We start from the raw sequence: 18,428 nt of genomic DNA, 5'->3' as shown, positions 1-18,428 counted from the left end.
TCAGTGATCAATGCAAACAAATAGAGGAAAACAACAGAATGGGAAAGACTAGAGATCTCTTCAAGAAAATTAGAGATACCAAGGGAATATTTCATGCAAAAATGGGCTCAATAAAGGACAGAAATGATATGGACCTAACAGAAGCAGAAGATATAAAGAAGAGGTGGCAAGAATACACAGAAGAACTGAACAAAAAAGATCTTCATGACCCAGATAATCACAATGGTGTGATCACTCACCTAGAGCCAGACATCCTGGAATATGAAGTCAAGTGGGCCTTATAAAGCATCACTACGAACAAAGCTAGTGGAGGTGATGGAATTCCAGTGGAGCTATTTCAAATCCTGAAAGATGATGCTGTGAAAGTGCTGCACTCAATATGCCAGCAAATTTGGAAAACTCAGCAGTGGCCACAGGACTGGAAAAGGTCTGTTTTCATTCCAATCCATAAGAAAGGAAATCCCAAAGAATGCTCAAACTACCACACAGTTGCACTCATCTCACACGCTAGTAAAGTAATGCTCAAAATTCTCCAAGCCAGCCTTCTGCAATACGTGAACCGAGAACTTCCAGATGTTCAAGCTGGTTTTAGAAATGCAGAGAAACCATAGATCAAATTGCCAATATCCGCTGGATCATCGAAAAAGCAAGAGAGTTCCAGAAAAACATTTATTTCTGCTTTATCGACTATGCCAAAGCCTTCGACTGTGTGGATCACAATAAACTGTGGAAAATTCTGAAGGAGATGGGAATACCAGACCACCTGACCTGCCTCTTGAGAAACCTGTATGCAGGTCAGGAAGCAACAGTTAGAACTGGACATGGGACAACAGACTGGTTCTAAATAGGAAAAGGAGTACGTCAAGTCTGTATACTGTCACCTTGTTTATTTAACTTATATGCAGAGTACATCATGAGAAACGCTGGGCTGGAAGAAGCACAAGCTGGAATCAAGATTGCTGGGAGAAATATCAATAACCTCAGATATGTAGATGACACCACCCTTATGGCAGAAAGTGAAGAGGAAGTTATAAGCCTCTTAATGAAAGTGAAAGAGGAGAGTGAAAAAGTTGGCTTAAAGCCCAACATTCAGAAAACTAAGATCATGGCATTTGGTCCCATCACCTCATGGGAAATAGATGGGGAGACAGTGGAAACAGTGGCTGACTTAATTTTTTTGAGCTCCAAAATCACTGCAGATGGTGACTGCAGCCATGAAATTAAAAGACGCTTACTCCTTGGAAAGAAAGTTATAATCAACCTAGATAGCATATTAAAAAGCAGAGACATTACTTTGCCAACAAAGGTCCGTCTGGTCAAGCCTATGATTTTTCCAGTGGTCAAGTATGGATGTGAGATTTGGACTGTGAAGAAAGCTGAGGGCCGAAAAATTGATGCTTTTGAACTGTGGTGTTGGAGAAGACTCTTGAGAGTCCCTTGGACTGCAAGGATATCCAACCAGTCCACCCTGAAGGAGATAAGTCCTGGGTGTTGATTGGAAGGACTAACACTGAAGCTGAAACTCCAGTACTTTGGCCACCTCATGCGAAGAGTTGACTCATTTGAAAAGACCCTGATGCTGGGAGGGATTGGGGGAAGGAGGAGAAGGGGACGACAGAGGATGAGATGGCTGGATGGCATCACTGACTCGATGGGCATGAGTTTGAGTAAACTCCGGGAGTTTGTGATGGACAGGGAGGCCTGGCGTGCTGCGATTCTTGGGGTTGCAAAGAGTCGGACACGACTGAGCAACTGAACTGAACTGAACTAGGTTCAATAAATAAGTGATCTTACTAGATCTCTTGCAAGAAAAATAACTTGACATGAAGTAAGTTTAAAGTAAAAGTAAATGAAATAAGAACTTTGGTATAAAATCTTTAAAGTAATTATATTTTAGAAATATCTACTTAAAATGATCTTTAGAGACATTTGGTAACTTAAAGTTCTAGAGCTGTATTAAATTTAAGTGATGACAGTTTATTAAATAGCTAAAAAGTTACTGAGACATCAATTACCAAATAGAAAAACTAAAAGTAGTTGGAAATATTATTGAAAACGTTTGGTATCATCTGAGACGTTCTCTATAAGAAAACAAATGTTTTAAAAAATTATCACTGGTGTTTATGCTCACCAAGTTATAGGATGCTTCGCTGATAGCTCAGTTGGTAAAGAATCTGCCTGCAATGCGGGAGACCTGGGTTTAATCCCTGGGTTGGGAAGATCCCCTGGAGAAGGGAAAGGCTACCCACTCCAGTATTCTCGCCTAGAGAATTCCACGGATTGTATAGTACATAGGGTCGGTCACAAAGAGTCAGACACCACTGAGCCACTTTCACTTTCAATTTAAAGACAGTTCATAATTGCTGCTTAGCTTTACTAAAAATTAAGGCTTTAAGAGTTGAGGATTCTAACTTAAACATGTAGTTAAGTGAATAAGAATAACACGGTAACATTTCCATATACAATAAGAAGTAGAATGATGATTTCAGTAAAGAAGGTATGAGAAATGGAATTACATTTTATTGAAAAAAAAAAAGTATGAGCTGGTTAATTTTATTTGGATGGGAAATGAGGCACAGGATGGATACAGAAAGTGATGAGAGATTATGGAAACGAACCCTGAGGGAAAAGTTCTATACCCTCACGGAGCACCCTGGAGCCTGAGCAGTGTGGACCCGAAAAGCACACACCGCCGCGGGCTGTGGCAAACCCAGGGTGGCCCACCGATGCGAGCACTGCCCACACATGCCGTATCTGTTTGCGATGCTCCTCCCTCTCCACAGCACGGCTGAACAAGTGAGCCCGAATAAGTGGCCACCTTTGCTCCCTCATGTCAGGGCAGAAATTAAGACACTCAAGAGACTCGCAAACAGAGGAAGCGCAAATAAACAAAGAAGGGGTAACCACCATGGAAGTGACAGGTGCAACAAATTAAAACCCTGAAGTTAATACTGATATTGTGTATTTTGGGGGCAGCCATAGACCTTGAGGTCAAGTACAAGCCAGAACAAGGGACAATCTGACACAGAACTGACCCCACATTGCCCCAATAGCTCCAGAGAAATCCCTACATATATTTTTACTATTATCACTTTCCAATTTTTGAAAATTTGAATTCTTTATTACTCCTTTAACTCTCATTTTTATAGCCTACTGTCACCTTTCTTAAAAAAGAGAAAGAAAGAAACTATCTTTTTAAAAAACAAATTCCATACATATCTTTTTAATTTTTGTGATCAATTTTGTATTTTCTATATTGGATCTTTGGAGTTTAACCTCTAGTCTAAGTTTTTAATCTTTGCTTTTTGATATTTATTATTAATTTTCTATCTTTAAGAATCTAATCTTCAATATCCATTTTCACTTAGGGACTTGATTACTGGCTTGATAGCTCTCTCCCCTTTTGATTCTCACTTTTCTCCTCCTGGTCACCTCTATTTGCATCCTCCCTCTTCTGTATATAACTCTGTGAATCACTCTGGGTGTTCCTGGCTGTGGAGAGCACTTAGGGATTTGATTACTGGCTTGACAACTCTCTCCCCTTTTGACTCTTCCGTTTTCTCCTCCTGGTCACCTCTATCACCCTCCTCCCTCTTCTCTTCTCTATATAACTGTGAATTTCTCTGGCTGTTCCTGGCTGTGGAGAGGACTTAGGGACTTTATTACTGGCTTGACTGCTCTCTCCACTTTTGTCTCTTCCCTTTTCTCCTCCTGGTCACCTCTATCTCCCTCCTCCCTCTTCTCTTCTCTCTACAACTCTGTGAAACTCTCTGTGTGTTTCTGGCTGTTCAGAGTTGTTTCACCATTAACCTTGGGGTTTTATCTTCTATGCTGTATGGATGGAGAAGTCATAAGGCTACAGTAAGACTGGGAACAAAACCCAGAGGCATGAGGCTCAACTCCAGAACTTTAGAACATCAGAGAATTCCTGACTCAGGGAACATTAATAGACAAGAGCCCATCCAAAAGACTCCATACCTACACTGAAACCAAGCTCCACCAAAAGCCAGCAAGTTTCACTTCAAGATACCACACTAATTCTCCAGCAAAACAGGAACACAACCCTGAACATTAAAAGATGGGCGGCCCGAAGCCATACCAAGCCCATAGACAACCCAAAACTACCACTGGACATCTCATTGCACTCTGGAGAGGAGAGATCCAGCTCCAACCACCAGAACATAGACACAGGTTCCCCCACCCAAGAAACCTTGACAAGCTACTGGTCCAACCCCACCCACAGTGAGCAGACTACAATTAAGAGGAACCACAACCTTCCAGCCTGCAGAAAGGGCACCCCAAACACAGCAAGCTAAGCAAAATGAAAACACAGAGAAATCTCCAGCAGGTGAAGAAACATGATAAAAACCTACCAAACCAAACACAAAAGAGGTAAATAGGGAGTCTAGCTGAAAAAGAATTTAGAATAATTATAGTACAGACGATCCAAAATTTTGTAAACAAAATGGAGTTACAGGTAAATAGACTAGAGACAGGGATCGAGAAGATGCAAGAAATGTTCAACAAGGACCTAGAAGAAACAAAGAAGAGTCAATCAATAATGAACAACACAACAACTGTGATTATAAAAACACTCTGGAGGAAACCAACAGTAGAAAAACTGAGACGAAGAGAGGAAAAGCGAGGTGGAAGGTAGAATGGTGGAAATAAATTAAGAAGAGAGGGAAAAAGAAAAAGCAATAAAAAGAAATGAGGACAACCTCAGAGACCACTGGGACAATGTTAAATGCCCCCACAGTTGAATCATACATGTCCCAAAAGAAGAAGACAAAAAGAAAGGGCATGAGAAAATAGTTGAGGAGATAATGGTTGAAAACTTCCCTAAAATGGGGAAGGAAATAGCCAACCAAGTCCAAGAAACCCAGAGAATCCCAAACAGGATGAACCCAAGGCAAAACACCCTAAGACACGTATTAATCAAACTAACAAAAATTATACACAAAGAGCAAATATTAAAAGCAGCAAGGGAAAAGCAATAAATCATATACAAGGGGATCCCCATAAGGATAACAGCTGATCTTTCAAAAGAAACTCTTCCGGTTAGAAGGGAATGGCAGGGCATACTTAAAGTGATGAAAAAGAAAAACCTACAACCAAGATTACTCTACCCAGCAAGGATCTCATTCAGATATGAAGGAGAATTCAAAAGCTTTACAGACAAGCAAAGCTGAGAGAATTCAGCACCACCAAACCAGCTCTTCAACAAATGCTAAAGGATCTTCTCTAGATAGAAGACACAGAGAACGTTTATAAAAACGAACCCAAAATAACAAAGTAAATGGTAATGGGATCATACTTATCAATAATTTACCTTATACGTAAATGGGTTAAATGCTCCAACCAAGAGACAAAGACTGGCCAAATGGAAACAAAAACAAAACCTCTATATATGCTGTCTACAAGAGACCCACATCAAACCTAGGGACACATACAGATTGAAAGTGAGATGCTGGAAGATATTTCATGCAAATGGAGACCAAGAGAAAGCAGGAGTAGCAATACTCGTATTAGATAAAATAGACTTTGAAATAAAAACCATGAGACAAAGGACACTACATAGTGATCAAGGGACCAATCCAAGAAAAAGACATAACAATTATAAATATATATGCACCAAGCATAGGAGCACAACAATAATGTAAGGCAAATGTTAACAAGTATGAAAGGGGAAATTAACAGTAACACAATAATACTAGGGGAATTTAATACCCCACTTACACCTATGGATAGATCAGCCAAACAGAAAATTAGCAAGGAAACACAAGCTTCAAACTATCCAATGGACCAGTTAGGCCTAATTGATATCTACAGGGTATGTCACCCCAAAACAATGGATTTTGCCTTTTTCTCAAGTGCACACGGAATATTCTCCAGGATAGATCATATCCTAGACCTAAAATCTAGCCTTGGTAAATTTTTAAAAAATGAAATCGTTTCAAGCATCTTTTCTGATCACAATGCAGTAACATTAGATAATAACTACAGGAAAAAAAAAAACTATAAAAAACACAAACACACGGAAGCTAAACAACATGCTTCTGAATAACCAACAGATCATGGAAGAAGTCAAAAAGGAAATCAAAATATGCATAGAAACAAATGATAATGAAAACACAACAATCCAAAACCTATGGGATTCAATAAAAGCAACGCAAAGAGGGAGGTTCATAGCAATACAAGCCTACGTCAATAAAAAAGAGAAACATCAAATAAACAAACTAACTTTACACATAAGCAACTAGAAAAGAAGAAGAACACCAAAAACCCCAAAGTTAGTAGAAGGAAAGAAATCATAAAAATCAGAGCAGAAATAAATGAAAAAGAAATGAAGAGGACTATAGCAAAGATAAACAAAACTAAAAGCTGGTTCTTTGAGAAGATAAACAAAATAGACAAACCATTAGCCAGACTCATCAATGAAAAAAGGAAGAAGAATCAAATCAACAAAATTAGAAATAAAAATGGAGATATCACAACAGACAACACAGAAATACAAGCGATCATAAGAGACTACTATGAGCAACTATATGTGAATAAAATGGACAACTTGGAAGAAATGGAGAAATTCTTAGAAAAGTATTACCTTCCAAAACTGAACCAGGAAGAAACAGAAAATATGAACAGACCAATTACAAGCACGGAAACCGAAATTGTAATAAAAAATCTTCCAACAAACAAAAGCCCAGGACCAGATGGCTTCACAGGTGAATTCTACCAAAAATGTAAAGAGCTAACATCTATCCTACTCAAACTCTTCCAGAATATTGCAGAGGAAGGTAAACTCCCAAACTCATTCTATGAGGCCACCATCACCCTAATACCAAAACCAGACAAAGATGCCACAAAAGAAAAAATAAAAAAAGAAAAGAAAACTACAAACCATTATCACTGATGAACATAGATGCAAAATCCTTAACAAAACTCTACCAAACTGAATCCACCAATATGTTAAAAAGAGCATACATCATGACCAAGCGGGTTTTGTTCCAGGGATGCAAGGATTCTTCAATATCACAAATCAATTAATGTGACACACCACAATAACAAAATGCAAGATAAAAACCATATGATTATTTCAATAGACGCAGAGAAACCATTTATGATTAAAAAAAAAAAAACCTCTCCAGAAAGCAGGAATAGAAGGAACATACCTCAATATGATGAAAGTCACATACAACAAACCCACAGTGAACATTATCCTCAATGGTGAAAAACTGAAAGGATTTTCTCTAAAATGAGGAAAAAAGGGTCCAACTCTCACAACTACTTTTCAACATAGTTTTGGAAGGCCTAGCCACAGCAATCAGAGAAGAAAAAGAAATAAAAGGAATCCAAATTGGAAAAGAAGTAAAACTCTCACTGTTTGTAGATGATATGATCCTCTATATAGAAAACCCTAAAGATACCACCAGAAAATTACTAGAGTTAATCAATGAATACAGTAAAGTTGCAGGATATAAAATTAATACACAGAAAGCACTTGAATTCCTATAAACTAACAATGAAAAAACAGAAAGAGAAATTAAGGAAAAAATCCCATTCACCATTGCAATGAAAAGAATAAAATACTTAGGAATAAATTTATCTAAAGAAACAAAAGACCCATATATAGAAAACTATAAAACAATGACAAAAGAAATCAAAGATGACAAACAGATGGAGAAATATACCATGTTCGTGGATTGGAAGAATCAATGTAGTGAAAATGAGTACACTAACCAAAGCAATCTACAGATTCAATGCAATTCCTATAAAGTTACCAATGGTATTTTTAACAGAACTAGAACAAATAATTTCACAATTTGTATGGAAACATAAAAAACCCTGAATAGCCAAAGCAATCTTGAGAAAGAAGAATGGAACTGGAGGAATCAACCTGCCTGAATTCAGACTATATTACAAAGCTACAGTCATTAACACAGTATGGCACTGGCACAAAGACAGAAATATAGATCAATGGAACAAAACAGAAAGCCCAGAGATATATCCATGCACCTCTGGACACCTTATATTTTGGACAAAGGAGGCAAAAACAGACAACTGAGAAAAGACAGTCTCTCTAGCAAGTGGTGCTGGGGAAACTGGTCAACCATGTGTAAAAGAATGAAACTAGAATACTTTCTAACACCATTCACAAAAATAACTTCAAAATAGATTAAAGATCTAAATGTAACACCAGAAACTATAAAACTTTTAGAGGAAAATATAGACAGAACACTTAAACCACAGGAGGATCCTCTATGACCCACCTCCCAGAATAATGGAAATAAAAACAAAAATAAACAAATGGAACCTAATTAAACTTAAAAACTTTTGCAAATGAAGGAAACTATAAGCAATGTGAAAAAGCAATCTTCAGAATAAAAGAAAATAACAGCAAATGAAACTGACAAAGAATTAATCTCCAAAATATACAAACAGCCCATGCAACTCAATAGAAAAACAAATAACCCAATCAAAAAAGCCCAAAGAACTAAACAGACATTTCTCCAAAGAAGACATACAAATGGCTAATAAGCACGTGAGAAGATGCTCAACATCACTCATTATTAGAGAAATGCAAATCAAAACCATGATGAGGTAATCATCTCATGCCAGTCAGAATGGCCACCATCAAAATGTCTACAAAGAATAAATGTTGGAGAGGGTGTGAAGTAAAGAGAACCCTCTTAACACTGTTAGTGGGAATGCACACTGGTACAGCCACTATGGAGAACCACATGGAGATTCCTTATAAAACTGGAAAGAAAACTGTCATATGACCCAGCAATCCCACTGCTGGGCATACACACCAAGGAAATGAGAACTGAAAGAGACACATGTACCCCAATGTTCACTGCAGCACTGTTTACAATAGGTAGGACATGAAAGCAACCAAGGTGCTCACTGGCAGACGCATGGTTAAGGAAGTTGTGGTACATACACACAATGGAATATTACTCAATTATAAAAGGGAACACATTTGAGTCAGTTTTAATGAGGTGGATAAACTGGAATCTATCATACAGAATGAAATAAGTGAGAGAAACACCAATACAGTATGCTGCTAAGTCACTTCAGTCATGTCTGACTCTGTGCAACCCCACAGATAGCAGCCCACCAGGCTCCTCTGTCCCTGGGATTCTCCAGGCAAGAATACTTGAGTGGGTTGCCATTTCCTTCTCCAATGCACGCATGCATGCTAAGTCGCTCCAGTTGTGTCCGACTCTGTGCAACCCCATGGACAGCAGCCCACCAGGCTCCTCCGTCCATAGGATTCTCCAGGCAAGAATACTGGAGTGGGTTGCCATTTCCCTCTCCACCAATACAGTATAATAACACACATATATAGAATTTACAAAGATGGTAATGACAATCCTATATGCAAGGCAGCAAAAGAGACACAGATGTAAAGAACAGATTTTTGGACTCTGTGGGAGAAGGTGAAAGTGGGATAATTTGAGAGAATAGCATTGAAACATGTATATTACCATATGTAAAATAGATGACCAGTGCAAGTTCGATGCATGGAGCAGGGGACCCAAAAGCAGTGCTCTGGGACAACCCAGAGGGATGGGATGGGGAGGGAGATGGGTGGGGCATTCAGGATGGGTGGACACATGTGCACCTGTGGCTGACTCATGGCAATGTATGGCAAAAACCATTACAATACTGTAAAGTAATTATCCTTCAATTAAAATAAAATAGTTAATTTTTTTTTTTTAAGCCAAGAAACAGGATTCTGGTCCCACATAGGTGAGGTACATGTGGAAGAAATTATTTCAGTATACCCAGATGCTTGCATCTTTCTAAACTTAGAAAAGTGTTAAATTCCTTAACTTGAAAGATATGTGATTTTCCCTAATTAATAGTAATCGTTGACATTCAGACTACCTGCCCCACTGTATTGCAAACTTCTACATAACTTGACTGCTTCCCCCACTGCCTCAATGCAGTTTCTCAGGACTACTCAAAAGGCTGTCTCCTGGGCTTGAAGTCCTAAACATTCCCACCAAATAAAACATAACTCTCAATTTCTAGGTTGTGACTGTTTTTTTTAGTCAATACTCTAAGCCTCATTTTTAGAAATAATAATGTTGATAGGCATACAACATATCAGTATGTGTACTGCCAAAGAGAGTCCAGCACACAACATGTTAAAAATACAAAAATTAAGGCTAAGATAAAAATCATGGTACATTTTATCCATTGCAATTACCAATAGCAAATATAACAGTATTTACTTAAGTATTTTTTTGAACACAATCAGGTCACTTTTTAAATCTAAGAAAGAAGGTTTCTCATATCTACAGTATGCCCCTCCATAAACCAACCAGATTCTAAACACTTAATATAAAATTTAAATATTCATTTTTGCTTCTATGGTCAAGTAATAGAAAAATGTGAAATAACAATATGGTGGTTTCTCAAAAATCTAGAGTTGCTATATGACCCAGCAATTCCACTCCTGGGCATACATCTGGACAAAGCTATAATTCAAAAAGATGCACACACACCAATGTTCCCAGTAGCATTATTTACAACAGCCAAGACATGGGAGAAACATAAATGCCCATCAACAGATGAATGGATAAAGAAGATGTATGTGTACACACACACACACACACACACACGCACACACACATCAAATGGAATACTACTCAGCCATAAAAAATGAAAGAATGCCATCTGTAGCAACATGGATCAACACAGAGATTATCATACTAAGGTAAGTGAGAAAGAGAGAGACAAATACCGTATGATATCACTTATATGTGGAATCTAAAATATGACACATATGATCTTATTTGCAAAACAGAAGATTTACAGCTTTAGAGAGCAGATTTTTGGTTGCTTGCCAAGGGTAGGGAAGTAGGAGAGGCATGGTTTGTGAGTTTGGGGTTAGCAGATGCAAGCTGCTGCATATAAAATCGATAAACAACAAGGTCCTACTGTGTAGCACTGGAAACTATATTCAATATCCCATAGTAAATCATAGTGTAAAATGTATCACACTTATATACATCTGAATCACCTTGCTATATACCAGAAACTAACACAACATTGTAAGTCAACTATACTTCAATTAAAAAAAGAAAACCTCTGGATTTAATACAAGATTTCAAATAAAAACCATTCCAAAATTCATTTCATGCAATTTCTTACATTGTTCAACATGCTGGAGGAAAACCCAGTGAAAATATTCTTTGATTAAGATTTATTGTTAAACCATAAAATTTTTAAAAACTGACCACAAAAACAAAATATGAAAACAATCTGCTTTGCAAAATCTGAAAGCTTAAGTCAGATTTAAAATTAAGTACATACAGACACTGAGAATTATAACTTATAAAACATATCTTTAAAGGAGTTATTTAAAGTTTCTTTTGAGTCTTATTTTAAAAAACATTATTTTGATATATACTCACTTACTTACCCACAGCATATCTAGACAAAACTGTTTAATTCCCTAAACAGGTAGCAAATGAATATAATAGAAGGAGATTAGATGTTTAAACATCAGAGTTCATCTCAATATATCTCATTTCCATGGGTCAGTGGTGAAAAGATGGAATAACCCCTATAGCAATTTTGTAAATCAGTCTGTCAAACTTTTATTTAAATTAGTTAACTGAATTTATTTAAATAAAATCAAAATTTTAAATCATGATTTAAAATTCCACAGAATCATGCTGGACAACACAGATATAAAATATGAACATATTTCTACCAACACAGAAAGTTCAACTATCACCACTATAAAGCTTCAGGCATCTTTGGTGGCTAAAGTTGTTTCTCCATAACTGTGAACCTTGGCACATAATCATTTGGATCACAATTAATTCCTAAGTAATTAATCGAAAACTTCTAGGTAGACACTGTAAAATAAATCTGAACCCTTAACAATAAATACTGAAAAACACAATTAGACAGCAGGTTCCAAAATAAATAACATATATAACAAAGATATTGTTAGTTTGGCAGGACCAGCTCCTTAGAAACAATTAGCTGTATCTAAATCATCTCCCTTCAACTACTAGTCCTATGCCTATACAACACTAGGCACTTAAAGAATGTCAAAAAAAGGGGGGAGTTGCTTAAGCCCAAAATGGGATGTCCTATTTTGTTTCACAATAACTGAAACTTTTGACTTAGATATGAAAGAAAACTCACACAAAAGCAAAAACCATTTTTAAAAAGATACCTGTATGATATACCTTTTTCCACAAAATTCAAGTACAGGCTGATCTTTTGTCCTAAGTCATCCACTATTTCTTTGCCATTGAGAGTATCATAGGCTTTCTTGGATTCTTCTACAGTTTTGTATCTTACACATGAGTAGGGTTTGTTAGGTGGCATTAAGAGAGCATCCACCAATCCACATTTCTCTAAAACCGGAAGCAGTTGGTTCCTACTCACTTGATTACCCAAACCACCATTGGCAACAATCAGACTCTAAAAAGACAAAAGAAGAAAGTAACATGAGCAGTTGATATCAACCTGTTATTTTCAAATAACATTTTCAAATAAAATATTGTAATGATAACTGATTTTTAAATAGCCTTTTAGTGACCATAAACACAAATTAAAAGATAACTTTCACTGTTCATAAATTTAACATAATGAAACAGAAAGAAGAGGTAAAGAAGAGAAGAAACAAGGATTTACATAAATCTTGCTTTTTGGCTAGACACTGTGCTATATGATTTTATACTCAATCTTCATTAAAACAATCTTCACAACAATCCTGTGTATATTCAGTTGCGTCCAAGTCTTTGTGGCCCCATAGACGGTAGCCCACCGAGCTCTTCTGTCAATGGAGTTTTCCAGGCAAGAATACTGCAGCAGTTTGCTATTTCCTACCTACTCCAGGGGATCTTCCCAACCCAGGGATTGAACCTGCAACCCTGCAACTCCTTCATTGGCAGGTGGATTTACCACTAGTGCAATCTGAGAAGCCCTCACAATAATCCTACAAAGTGGGTAATATTAGCCCTACTTCATATAGAAAGAAATCAAAAATTAAAAAATGAAGTTAAGGTAGTAATTAGTTGGAGCTGAGTTTCAAATTTACTTCTGTCAGTTTCCAGAATCTATACTTTGTTATATAACCATTATACAATGTTTACTAAAAACAAAAGGTAAAGGTACTGGCTCAAAGGAAAATAAAAAAACAATTACAAGTTCTATTGAATATAAAATAGGAAAAGTTTCCTGTATCTGGATATCCAATTATTTTGCAATTAATTTTTTTCTTTGAAAATATCATGCTTACTTCCTGTCACTTGCAATCCTGTTCAACTTTACTCAAGGAATTTGGTGGTGAGAGGTCTCCTATTTTTATTCTGATGCTTGAAGTCTTATAGTCTCTGTACTTAAAAACATTCTTCACCATGTTAAGATCTTTAAATTCTGAAGCATAACAAAAGTAAACAACTAATGGCCTACCCACATCAGTTTCATCATTTACACCAGATACTGGCAAAGCTTTTCTGAAAAACGCCAGGCAGTAAATATTCTAGGTTTCACAGATTATATAAGCTTCTGTCATTTATTATTTTTCGTCGTTGTTCAATCACCCAGTTGTGTCCAGGTACTGCAGCACACTAAGTCTCTCTGTCCCTCATCATCTCCCGACGTCTGCCCAAGCTCATGTCCACTGCATTGGTGATACCATCCAGCAATCTCATTCTCTAATGCCCTCTTCTCCTTCTGCCCTCAATCTTTTCCCAGCATCAGGGACTTTTCCAATGAGTCGGCTGTTCACATTAGGTGACCAAAATGCTGAAGCTTCAGCTTCAGCATCAGTCCTTCCAAACTGTATTCAGGGTTGATTTCCCTTAAGATTAACTGGTTTGACCTCCTTGGTGTCCAAGAGACTTTCAGGAGTCTCACAGTTCGAAGGCATCAATTCTTTGACTTTCTGTCTTCTTTCCAGTCCAGCTCTCACTACCATACACAACCTCTGGGGAGACGATAGCCTTGACTATACAGACCTTTTGTTGGCAGAGTAATGTGTCTGCTTTTCAACACACTGTCTAGGTTTGTCATTAAGTTTTCCTGCCAAGAAGCAATAATCTTCTGATATCATGGCTGCAGTCACCATCTGCAGTGATTTTATTTTTTTTTTTTCACTTGTTTTTATTAGTTGGAGGCTAATTACTTTACAATATTGTAGTGGTTTTTGTCATACATTGACATGAATCAGCCATGGATTTACAAGTATTCCCCATCCCGATCCCCCCTCCCACCCTCCCTCTCCACCTGATTCCTCTGGGTCTTCCCAGTGCACTAGGCCCGAGCACTTGTCTCATGCATCCAGCCTGGGCTGGTGATCTGTTTCACCCTAGATAATATACATGTTTTGATGTTGTTCTCTCGAAACTTCCCACCCTCGCCTTCTCCAGTGATTTTAGAATCCAAGAGAAGGAAATCTGTCACTACTTCCACCCTTTCCTCTTCTATTTGCCATGAAGTATTAGGGCAGGATGCCATGATCTTAGTTTTATTAATATTTAGTTTTAAGCCAGCTATTTCACTCTCCTCCTTCACCTTCATCAAGAGGTTCTTTAGTTCCTCTTCACTTTCTGCCATTAGAGTGGTATCATCTGCATAACTGAGGTTGTTGATGTTTCTCCCACCTATCTTGATTCCAGCTTGTAAGTCATCCAGCCTGGCATTTCACATAACGTGCTCAACATATAGGTTAGATAAACAGGGTGACAGCAGACAGCCCTGTCATACTCCTTTCTTAATCCTGAACCAATCAGTTGTTCTGTACAGGATTCTAACTGTTGCTTCATGACTCACATAAAGGTTTCTCAGGAGACAGGTTAGATGGTCTGGTATTCCCATCTCTTTGAAAGCTTTCCAAAATTTATTATGATCCACATAGTCAATGGCTTTAGCATAGTTGATGAAACAGAGATAGATGTTTTTCTGGAATTCTCTTGCTTTCTCTGTGATCAAGCGAGTGTTGGCAATTTGACCTCTGTTTACTCTGCCCTTTCTAAACCCAACTTGGACATCTGGAAGTTCTTGGTTCACATATTGCTGAAGCCCAGCATGCAAGATTTTAAGCATGACCTTACTAGCATGGGAGATGAGTACAACTGTCTGATGGCCTGAACATTCTTTAGTACTACCCTTCTTGAGAACTGGAGTGAAGATTGACCTTTTCCAGTCCTGTGGCCACTGCTGGGTCTTCCTGATTTGCTGATATATTGAGTACAGCACTTTGATAGCATTATCCTTTGGGGTTCTGAACAGCTACTAGAATTCCATCACATCCACTAGCTTTATTAACAGCAATGCTTCCTAAGTAAGGCCCACTTGACTTCACACTCCAGAATGTCTGCCTCTGGGGTCTGGATAACTCACCACACTATCATACTTATCCAGTTCATCAAGATCTTTTTTGTACAGTTCTTCCGTGTATTCTTTCCATCTCTTCTCGATCTCTTCTGCGTCTACTAAGTCTCTATTCAGTTATAATTTTTTAACAACCCTTAAAATGTAAAACTTATTCTTAGCTAACAAGTCAGATTTAAGCTGAAGACAGTAGTCTGCCAACACCTGATTTATATGAAGTTGGAGTTTAGAACATAATGTATCAGTTTCATACGTATAAAATGGGAAGGTTCATGTCTAGAACCTTGTTTTAAAAGAATGCAAAAGAAATTATTATAAAATTGGATAATAAGTAAAGCTCTGCTTTGTTATGGGGCAGCCAATACTTTATATGTATGGTGGCTCAGTGGTAAAGAATCCACCTGCAGTGCAGGAAAAGCATGTTTGACCCCTGGGTGGGGAAGATGCCCTGGAGAAGGAAACGGCAACCCACTATAGGACTCTTGCCTGGGAAATCCCATGGACAGAGGAGCCTGGCAGACTACCATCCATGGGGTCTCAAAAGAGCCAAACAGGACTTAGTGACGAAAGAACAACATGTAAGTAGACACACACACACACACAATAAACACACTAAAGCAATACTATAAAATATGGTATAAAATTTGGTCTCAGATGGTTTACCCTGGACCTCATTCAGTGAGATTATAAATTAAAGTACCAGAATAACTTTGGTCATATGTAGCCATAATATAAAAATATTACCAGTATTCCCAAATCTAAGGAACTACAACGGTTTTGTACATGGCAAGGATCCATAGCCCCACCTAGGAATTGGGGAAGACAGTGAGTGGTGACCTGAGGAGGAGTAGCAGAACTCAAAAATGCTGTCCAAGTGATTTGTGGGCAATGCTGAAGGCAAAGCACACGAAAACAAGTGCAATGGGGGAGGGAAGGGAGGAACTTACTTACTATTACATGTGAGCTATACAATTAATGCTTACTTTAATAAACAGTTGTTCAGTCAAGCAATTTTTCCAGTAATATGAAGAAAAGAATTCAGATTTTTTTAAAAGTTATCTTCAGTCCTGATAAGTTGAGGACCATGGCTCCAGAAAAACCTAATAATCACTATAATATTGTACAAAGATACCTACATGCATGGGTGCTAAGTTGCTTTAGTCGTGTCTGACTGTGTGTGACCCTAAGGACTGCAACCTGCCAGATTCCTCTGTCCACGGGTTCTCTAGGCAAAAACACTGGAGTGGATTGCCATGCCTTCCTCCAAGGGATCTTCCTGACCCAGGGATCAAACCTATGTCTCTTAAGACTCCTGCATTGGCAGGCAGGTTCTTTACCACTATCACCACCAGGAAGTCCACAAAGATATCTACACTTATGACATATAGTAAAAAGAGAATTTTTTTCTCCTCTAGATAGATAATATATAATTGGAAGTCCTTCTACAAATGTTTTCTCTTCCTTTAAAAATATTGAGGAGAAAAGAATAATCAAGTCCAAATAAAATCACAGCTTGGAAGCCATGACGATGAGGTTAAAACTTCTAGAAATGTAAAAGAAAAGTTCATCTCAACCAGAAACAAGTTTCAGAGGCAGCAAAGAAACCCATTTCTTTTCTTACTACTTTTCTACACAACCCCCATAAGGGGGGGAAAAAGCCAGTTATGCTTGAGAATTGATGAAAATAGAGTATGTCATTAATCTTCTGAATGCCTCACAGCCTCAGTGGCTCTTGGCAGTGAGTGTGTGCATATATATTAATTCTAATCTATTATCTGCTCCATCCTTTTTTGCGGGATTGGCTTAAATTCTCTGAAGTTATTCATCTGTGTGTGTACTCATCAAAGGTCTGCTTCAGGGAAGGAAAAGGCCTCCACTAGGCTGGTTTTCAGACGATGCCTTTCAACTGTTTCTTCAGTATTTAGTGCTTGATAAGGGTTCTGCATCTGCAAAGTACATTTCTCACAGCCCGTCTGCGCCCTCCTGCTCTCCACTGCAGAACCGGGCCACAGGAATGCATCTCGCACCACAAGCAGCTCGCCTAATTACATTACACTGTATTTCATCAGTCATGGAGCCCAGGAGCCACCCAGCATCATGAGCACAGGCAGCGGGAGCAGGCGTACCTGGAGTCCTATGACCGTGACGGAACAGTACGGGAACCTGGGCGTGAGGCACACTGTGCGTGGACACCACGGGTGGTGAGCCTGAAGCTATTAATATTTAAGAAGGTCTAAGTAGGGCTAATATTAAATCTCCACTCATTCCTAAACTGTGATGCAGCACAGAAGACAAAATAAACATGATAGAAGAATAGTGGTCTGAGAATTAAGAGATCTAAGTTTTGAGCTCCGCTTTACCTTCTAAACTATATCTCTTTGGCCCTCAGTAGTAAGTTTCCTTACTATTCTTATCCTATATCTTTACCACCAGAAAGAATATCATAAGAATACTTTATACTCATATGGTATTTTAATGACTAGGAAGTACTATCATATACATGTTCTCTTTACATATACATGTTCTCTCATCATATACATGTTCTCTAACAACCCAATGGAATAAAAAGGTATGTAATAGTATGTTCTTACAAATGAAGAAAGCTGAGGTCAAAGGGTACTGCTCATGTACAAATAAGTGGAGAAGCTACGAGTTAAGCTAATTTCTCCTCATTCATAGCCCAGGAAGAGTTTGTGTGCATGTGTGTGTACATACATACATATATATCATTTAATCATTGCCCGTAAGTTAATTAAAAAGGTTTTATAAATATCTCATAAATAAAAAATGTTTCACAGCATATAATTAAAATACTTTATAATAGAGATGAAGTTAGGAATAAGAAGAAAGAAGAGTGCATTAGGGTACAAAATATCTAGCTTGAGATTTCGATTGAGCACCTTATATCAATGGACATATCACAACCTCTCAGAACCTTAGTTTTCTCACCGATCTCATAAAGACTTCTAGGGAATTAAATATAATAATGAATAAAAGTATGCTTTGTAAACTGTAAATAGATGGATAGTGTTATTGTTATTAATGCAGAATTGCAG

The 18,428-nt window shown here is 37.8% G+C and overlaps 1 protein-coding gene across 3 annotated transcripts in view; it reads right to left on the bottom strand.

Moving 5' to 3' along the window:
* Positions 1-18,428, bottom strand: part of ALKBH8 (alkB homolog 8, tRNA methyltransferase) — a 113,526-nt gene that overhangs the window by 88,592 nt on the left and 6,506 nt on the right. For all 3 annotated transcript variants that reach the window (XM_065944193.1, XM_065944194.1, XM_065944195.1), the window contains exon 3: positions 12,219-12,456. In XM_065944193.1, coding sequence (XP_065800265.1) covers positions 12,219-12,456 — 238 coding nt within the window. The remainder of the gene's footprint in view (positions 1-12,218; positions 12,457-18,428) is intronic.

Source organism: Muntiacus reevesi, chromosome 9 (genome assembly GCF_963930625.1).
Source record: "Muntiacus reevesi chromosome 9, mMunRee1.1, whole genome shotgun sequence".
In the NCBI taxonomy this organism is placed as follows: domain Eukaryota; kingdom Metazoa; phylum Chordata; class Mammalia; order Artiodactyla; family Cervidae; genus Muntiacus; species Muntiacus reevesi.
This window is presented reverse-complemented; position numbering and strand designations above follow the sequence as displayed.